Consider the following 8,418-nt stretch of genomic DNA (forward strand, 5'->3'; position numbering starts at 1 on the left):
CTGTGCTTCTAAGATGAATGCATGAGTAATGCCCATCTGCTTTTTTTGGAAGCATGCATATGAATTATCAGGGCTCCTCCTGTGTTTCCAGGCACTGAAACCCTACAAAAAAAATGTTGAAGAAAACAGAGAAGAATATCTCTGTCATTTCCTAAGGGAAAGGGAAACAACAGCACTGGGTACATCAGGCATCAGCTTCCTGTGGTACTGGGGAACTTCCGATGTGTTCCTTCATTTGAGTCCTATCTCTGGACTCTGTTGCAAGAGGCAGAGGCAAAAATCACCTTTTAGGAAGAAGCAGTAATATATATCCCTTCTCATTTTTGTGTGTTTGTCTGGTTTTGGGGGCTTCTGTGTGCATGTGAAAATCACAGAAGCCAGCCTTAGTACTGATGGCTAACACTTCCAGTTGAGCACCATGTTTAATGGCGCTTGAAAAGCCCTCCATTAAGAACTACAAACTTCTGCATGACAACGTGCCTGAGCTTTTTAGACTTTACCTTCATGAACAGATAATTGACCCCTAGAACATTGACATGGGAGAGATGATGCATTAGGCATCCCACTCCCAAAGCACTTTTCTGGTCTTCTTTTGCCTGCTAGTTTCTGCGTGATTGGGAAATGACACCTCTAAAGCCTAGCAGCGGAGTGCAAAGGGAAAGAAGTGACTTCTTAATCCCAAGGGAGTGATTCTTCTCTGGGGCATGTGGGCATGATGGAACGCAGCACTTGGGGTAGGTCTCGCTATCCCTGGCTTTGCCAGTATTAGTCCAACTATGTGCGTGACTGGTATGTGCATTGAGTCTTCAGAACTTCAGGAGCCAGGGATCCCAGAATCCCATCTCCTTGGTGACCCAGTGAATGTCAGCCATCACCGACTTTCACAAGCCACTCTCCTGAGCTCAGTGTAAGCCTTCCTTAGCTACTGTCCCGGGGTTCAGTCACGATTCAGCCTCTCGGGGCTGTTTCCTCCTCTGTCAAGGATGTTGTCCTTCTACTCCAAACCCCAACATGAGCACCTGCTTAGTGGGTAAGAGAGCTAAACATGAGAATGAGCTCCAGCACGGGGCTAGCATGATGAAGCAGGTTAAGTTCAAAGATCAAAGAAGACAGAACAACTCTTTTTACTCATTAAAATGTTGACTAGGATTCGATTTGAACACCTGCAATGTGTAGATGTAAGGGAGTAGTTTCTGCTTCCTTTGTAGCAACTGAAGGATGCCTTTATCTAAAAGGCAGATTTCTTAGGCTCATCCCTCCTTAGGACTTTTCTGAAGGAAAGGGACACTTCCATTGGAGAAAACCATGTCCTTGGAGACAGTCCCCTGGAGGGGTTATTTGTGCTGTTGGCTATAAAGCTGTGGAAGCAGAATAGAACTATCTGGCTGAAGTGTTGGATAGCTCAACCATTAGAAATAAAAGAATATATCATGCGCAGATGGCTATTTTTCATTTGCAGAAAGAAGAAGTCTGTTTGTGCTTTCTGCCCTTCGGTTCACACTGAGACCCTGGAGAGAAAGCTCACGTTTGAGAAGTACGAATGGGAAGGTAGACAAGGACTGTGTCATGTCACTGGGCTGCTTACCTCTATATTTATACAGATAATTTAGGCCCCATTTTTTAACAACTGGATGACTGAGTCTGACTAGGGGAGCCTTACACCACTTTATAGCCAACAGCACAGAAAACCCCTTCCAGAGGAGATCATTTCCATGGAGATGGTTTTCTCCAATGGATGTGTCCACTTGATCAGCTAGTTCAGCCTGGAGAATAAATGGCTTTGGGGTCCCATTGGGATGGTTCTTTTTTTTATCATTTTCACTTTTGATTTTTTTCCAAATCAAAATCATGAATTTGATTTCAGGGTAAGATGCATTTTTTTGTTGGTGTTGTATAGAATGACCGAAAAAGACAGGGGAGGGTGACCTGGTAGACATGGAGCTAGTAGACAGGTTCCTGACCTAGCAGAAAGCAACCTGGGGCAGGTGAGATCAATGTGGCTGGGATGGTGGCCTTTGCTCTTGGAGTCCAGCAGAGCCATGTCAGGGCTGTGTGAGGTGTCCACACGTGAGCTGGCCTCACTCACTGCTCGCACACACAGGGATGATCAGAGGCTGGAGTCCTTCCCTTGCACACGCAGGGGCAGTGCATTGCAGCAGTCTTAGTGTCTGTCTGGCTTCCTGCTGCCATTCCCAGAGGGTGGGAGGCACCGCAGCCCCGCGCTGCATCACCCTGCTCTGCACTCGACTCGAGGAACCCACGGCATGAGGAACGGACACGGGGACCTAGGTGCAAGGCAGCACATCGCAGTGGTGGTTGTCCAGGGGATGTTAATGGCAAGCTGCAGGTCTGTGACAGTGTCCCTCCTGCTGTCATGCTCAGGAGGTCCCCACCACCAGCAGCCTGCTTCCTCCCTGGTCCAGTCCTGCTCCCCAGGACAGCATTAGGGTCCTGGCCCTGGGGCTCCTCTTGTAGCTCCGGCTGCCCCAGAAGCACAGCAGCCTGCCCCAGCTGGACACACAGGAACGGGATGCTCTTTTTATTTCTCCCCTCCACGGCCATGGTGCCCTGCTCTTCTCCCTGGACATCCCTTCTCCCCAGAGAGCCTTTCCCCAGGTGAGTGTGTCCATGCTGGCCTGGCTGGCCGTTCCTGCACCCCTGACCATGCTCCCCACGGGGCCCTGAGCTGGCGGTGCTGCTCTGCAGAGCGAGGGGGCTGTGGTGCCCTGGGGCCATGGGGTGACCCTGCGGTGGCCATGCTGGGAAGGGTGAGAACCAGACCCAGCCAGCCAGGGATCACTGCTGCTGGGCCCCTTTCCACCTCCCACTTCCCAGCTGGCCTATGGCCAAGGAGGTTGCTTAGGAGGATCATGAGACGTTTCCATATGACGATTTCTCAGTCACCTCAACCTTGGGTTGCATCAGCTCAGCAAAGACTTCTCATGGACAAAACTGGAACCAAGCACCCAGCACCCCACGTATGCAAAGGCTTTGCTTCAGAGCAAAGACATGCTGGGAAGGATGGCAGGTGGCAACGTAAGGATGAAATGAGATGCTCGTGAAGATAACAAACCCTGCAGTCCCCAAGGCCAGAGGAAAACAGGCCTGGGCCATGCCAGCCTTGCAAGAGAGGAGTTTGCTGCCTGAGGGGACTCTGCAGGACCTTGTGCCAATCTCCAGGAACACAAGGGACCCCTGAGAAAGCCCCTGGGTGAGGTAAGGCTGCAATCCAGCCAGACTGTGGACATCAGTGGTGTGGGGTTTTCTTCATATGATCACGGGTGGAGGTGGGTAGAGGACAGGGGAGAAGAGAACTGTCAGGGGTTGAGAGTATAGGGACATGAGTGGAGACCCTGGTGTGATGTGCCTCCCAATCTTGCAGCAGCCCTGGCTGTAGACGAGATGGACCTTGCCTCCTTGCCGGGCTGTTGGCATTCCAGTGCTGGCAAAAAGGCACCGGACCCCTTTGGGAGGCCCTGGTGTGTCTGCCCGGCCCCCACTCCAGCGGGACATGGCTTTCCTGGAGGTCCTGTGCCATATTTGGCAGCCACATGCAGTTGCGCTGGGCACCCCAGGCACCTGGCATGGCACTAGAGGCCTTTCTTATGCCCTTAGAAAGAGCCTTGCAATGATATCGGTGCCTGCAATGCAGGGATGTGCCTGTGCCTGAGTTTTGTAGTAAGCTGAGCTCTAGTGAGTGCAGTGGAGGGAGCCCAGAGAGAGCCCTGACCCTCCTTCTGCTGCACTCCTCCTTTTGGCCAGCTGAAAGGCCAGCAACTGCCATGGACATGTGAGTCTAAGAGACGTTCAGATGCCCTACCCATTGGGTGTAACCTGAGGTGACCAAGGGACCCTCCCTCCCAGCCCCCCAGCTCATGCTCAGGCAGCTGGGGGTGTCCCATGGATGCTCCATCAGCGCTTGCAGACACAGCCACAAGTCCTGGACCACCCCTGGCACCTCAGATGCCACCAGGTGTTTGTGTGTGAGCAGCTGACTGCCACCCTCCATCCCCATGGATCACAGAGGGAGCTCAGGGCAGGGGCTGCTCTGCAGGCACCTATTTTGTGCACGCTGAGCTGAAGCAAGAGGAATCTCAGCTCCTGTGGGGTGCATGGGGAAGAGCTGAACCCCACTGCAGTCTCTGGGCTCCTCACCAGAGAGGAAATACCTGATGGACTCAGCTGAACCCCTGCCCTGCACGGTGGGGAAATGATCCCTGCCTGTCACTGCCACGGTGTCCTGCCTGGCAAGGGGACAGGGATAGGGGTTAAGGGAATCAAATATTTAAACCCTTTGTAGACCCCTACGGCGTGTTAGGGCAAATCCCACTTCTAAAATCTGTCTCTGCAGTGTTCAGAGAGGGACAGTCAGTGATTGCTTCAGTTAGCATGTGCCTACGCTCCCCAGGAGAGACCCTGCTGCCCTTCAGGAGACGTCAGCCCTTGGAGCCCCAGGGACACGTGGAGGGAGCCCAGAGGGGGCAGAGAAAGTGCTGCCTTGGGCTGGTCCTCTGCTGCTGAGCTGGGCTGGGCTCCTGGCATGGAGGGAGCTCCTGGCAAGCGGGCAGCGCTGCAGAGAGACAGCTCTGCCCAGGAGCAGCTCCTCTGCAAAGGGCAGCAGGGCTGAGGGCTCTGCCTGCAGGCAGCGAGGGGAGAGCAGTGAGGCAGAGAGAGGTTAAAGGCAGCCTGGGCTTGGAGGATGCTGAGAGCTCACTGGGGGAGAAATCTTCACAGCCCTTGACAGTGTAAGTCTGTGGCTGCAGGGCAATGCAGCTGCAGTTGCTGGAGGGATCTCCTAAAGCTGGCACATCCCACAGCCCATGGGATCTGTAAGTACAATTCTCACAGTTTCTCTAGTGCAGAGGATAAGGACGTCTTGTGGAGCAGGGCTTCCTTGCTGCACCGTCAGAGGGACAGGGCATGATGTATCTCTGGGTGCAGTGCAATGCAGAGGCTTCCTGGAGCAGTCTCCTAAAGCAGGCATAGCCCATGTCTAAGAAGATCTGCCAGGAGGCTCTCGAGGCTCCTTCAGTGTTGAGGAGGACGTGCTTCAGAGCAGGGCTTCCGTGCCGCACCGTTAGAGGGACAGGGCATGACCGCTGCCTTCTCCCAGGAACAACCGCAGGGGTGTGAAGCCGGGTGTGCAGGCAGGGTGCCCAGGGCTGTCCTTCCGAGCAGGGTCCCTGTGCCCCTGGGTGCTGTGTGCCACGGCAGGGAGTCTGCTGCCTGCCAGGGTCAGCACTCAGCCTGCCCGGGGAGCTCCCCATGGCTCTGCAGGGAGAGGCTGTGGGTGGAAGGGGCCACCCCCGTCAGGGCAGGGTCCTTCTGCTGTCCAAAGGGTGCTGCATGGGTCAGGGCTGCTCTCAGCTCCACATCACCCCCAGGACATTTCCCAGGGGACTTTTCAAGAAGCGTATCAAGGCAGGGGCTACCTTGTGTAAAGGTGTTTCCAGTTTCCTGCTGTGCTGGTGGTGGTGGTGAGGAATGGTGATGGTTCTTTCAGTTTTGGACGAATGACCGAGACTCCTACAGCATTACAGTGAGTTATCAATAGGTTCCCAGGAACCTCATAAAGTCCCTTCACCCATTGCTTTGCCTACAGAAAGCACCAATGTCACCTCTATAGTGTCTTCAGGATTCATCTGATGTGCTCCTTAGGACTTGCCAACACACAGATGGCCCTGGCCAGTGCCCTGCTGCCAGGAGGAGTCTGCAACGCAGAGCTGAAGCACCCAGTGCGTGGGATGGGCTCTGTGAGCACTGGCAGGGAGGAGATATGGGGACAGAGAAACGGCTCCTGGCAGGGACAGCTCCAGGCAGCAGAGACAAGGGCAGGGACTGAGAGGAAAGTGCTGACAGCAAAGGCTGAGGGGGATCTGGGCACCTCCCTGCCAGCCCTTCAGTGAGCATGCCTTTTCCCCAGTCAAAGCCCCCTGGGCTCTTCTCCCACCCAGCAGAGCCTCTGCCCTCAAGGTCAGGGCTTCCAGGGCAGGAGTTGCCTCCTCTGCAGCAGAGGAGACTCTCCCGAGTGCCTGTCTGTCCGTCCTGGCCCTGCTTCCCTTGGCACAAGCACTGGGGCATTTCTCTTGGTTTCCCCACCCCTCCCTGGTGCTGCTGCTCTTGTTTTCAGGCTCTCTGGGAAAGGGGGTTTCAGCTGCAACTCAGCAGCTGATCCTGCAGGTCCTGCCATGCTCATGTTTCCGTGGGTGCAAGGCGGCTCTGTGGGGCACTGGGCAAAGCAGTCCATGGCATGGGGATAAGGCTGACTGCCCGTTAAGGACACCCCATTTTTAGGGCATCCAGAAGAGCACAGCTCTTCCCTGGGGAGGGGAGGGTGGAGATCATCTGCCCTTTCAGGCTGGATTCACCTGATCCCAGCAGAATCCAATTTCCTTTCAGGGGAACATCTGAGTGTGATCACCATCCAGACCAAAGAGGTGTGAGCCAAGGACAGCTGGGAGCAAGACTGATGGACAGACCAGCTCTCCTCCATCTGCACTAAGGGTCTGTCCTTCTGCCTCTCAGGACTCTCAGTGTAGCACTTGTGGTGTAGCAGAAATGCCAAGGATTTCTGCCTCCAGAAAACACTCCCCAGATGTGAGAGGGGCAACAGGAGCAAAATAAACAAAGCAAACCCCCTGCACCTTGCTTCTGCAATTGGGTGAATTGGGAAGGACAATGCTGAAAAGCTCTTTGAAACCATGAGTAAATTGACCCTGAGATCACTCCTGGTTCCTGTTTAGCTGTGGCTGCACAGCAGGACTGATTCCTCCACAGAAGAGTCCCCTGCTCCCCACTACACCCCAACCCAGCGCACACCAGAGCTCAAGCCAGGGAGCTGCACGAAGGCCTTCCTGGAAAGAGAGAGGCCACATGGGCTGTTCCTCTGAGACATGGAGTAGGTTTCACTCAGAGAAGTCTCTCCTCACTTGTCACTGCCTTTTCCTCCTTGACCGTGCCCTTTGCACAGAGTAAGCAGATGTCCAACAGCAGCTCCACCACCCAGTTCCTCCTCCTGGCGTTGGCAGACACGCGGGAGCTGCAGCTCTTGCACTTCTGGCTCTTCCTGGGCATCTACCTGGCTGCCCTCCTAGGCAATGGCCTCATCATCACTGCTGTAGCCTGTGACCACCGCCTCCACACCCCCATGTACTTCTTCCTCCTCAACCTTTCTGTTCTTGACCTGGGCTCCATCTCCACCACTGTCCCCAAATCCATGGCAAATTCCCTGTGGGACACCAGGGCCATCTCCTATGCAGGATGTGCTGCACAAGTCTTTTTCTTCCTCTTCTTGACCACAGCAGAGTATTCTCTCCTCACAGTAATGGCATACGATCGTTATCTGGCCATCTGCAAACCTCTGCACTATGGGACCCTCCTGGGCAGCAGAGCTTGTCTCAAAATGGCAGCAGCTGCCTGGGGCAGTGGGTTTCTCAATGCTGTGCTGCACACGGCCAATACATTTGCACTACCACTCTGCCACGGCAATGGGCTGGACCAGTTCTTCTGTGAAATCCCCCAGATCCTCAAGCTCTCCTGCTCACGTTCCTACATCAGGGAAGTTGGGCTGCTTGTGCTTAGCATTTTTCTTTATTTTGGATGCTTTGTTTACATTGTGCTGTCCTATGTGCAGATCTTCAGGGCCGTGCTGAGGATCCCCTCTGAGCAGGGACGGCACAAAGCCTTTTCCACGTGCCTCCCTCACCTGGCTGTGGTGTCCTTGTTTCTCAGCACTGGCACATTTGCCTACCTGAAGCTCCCCTCTATCTCCTCCCCATCCCTGGATGTGGTGGTGGCAACCCTATATGCGGTAGTTCCTCCAACAGTGAACCCCCTCATCTACAGCATGAGGAACAAGGACCTCAAGGATGCTTTGTGGAATCTATTTGAATACATCCTACTTCAGCATCAATAAGATGCCCATCATCTTCATAGCATTCCCAGGGTATCTCAGGAAATGCCAAAACTTTGTGCTTTGGGTTGGTTTGGCTTTTTCTGTCATTCTTTCATTCTTCTTTTGTTTATAGCTTTGATCATTTCCCTTTATGTAATACTATTTTTGCCCTCCTGTGTTTTTTTTTTTTCTTTTTTGACTCAAAGACCTCTTATCCATATGGAGGCAGGCTACCTGTGAGAAACACAATAAAGAAACCAGCAGAAAATTATTCGCCTCAGCTCCCATCACTTATATCTTGTGTGGACATGGACAACAGCAGGACCTGGTCTTTCCCGTGCTGGTGTCTCCTCACTTCCACCCTGTGCTGCTGTGCCCTTGCATTTGTGTAAGCCCTAAGGTCTCATGTAACTTGTGACAGTCCTGTTGCCTCCACAGTGGCATGCCTGTGGCTGCAGGAGGAGCAGGCCATGTGAGCCACTGTGTCAGAGCTGGCTTCCCTGCCAGCACCACCGTCACCAAAG

At 53.8% G+C, this 8,418-nt stretch overlaps 1 protein-coding gene across 1 annotated transcript; it reads left to right on the forward strand.

The window, feature by feature from the left end:
• Nucleotides 1–6,979: 6,979 nt before the first annotated feature.
• On the forward strand, nt 6,980–7,915 carry LOC142404074 (olfactory receptor 14A16-like). The gene has a single exon (XM_075490468.1). It carries the CDS (start codon nt 6,980–6,982, stop codon nt 7,913–7,915), a length of 936 nt encoding a protein of 311 aa, XP_075346583.1.
• Nucleotides 7,916–8,418: the final 503 nt, after the last annotated feature.

This window comes from Mycteria americana, unplaced genomic scaffold (assembly GCF_035582795.1).
Source record: "Mycteria americana isolate JAX WOST 10 ecotype Jacksonville Zoo and Gardens unplaced genomic scaffold, USCA_MyAme_1.0 Scaffold_68, whole genome shotgun sequence".
NCBI lineage: Eukaryota > Metazoa > Chordata > Aves > Ciconiiformes > Ciconiidae > Mycteria > Mycteria americana.

Bases quoted from the DNA above. Each gene is read 5' to 3' on its own strand.
- LOC142404074 (XM_075490468.1), top strand. From the start codon at position 6,980: ATGTCCAACAGCAGCTCCACCACCCAGTTCCTCCTCCTGGCGTTGGCA.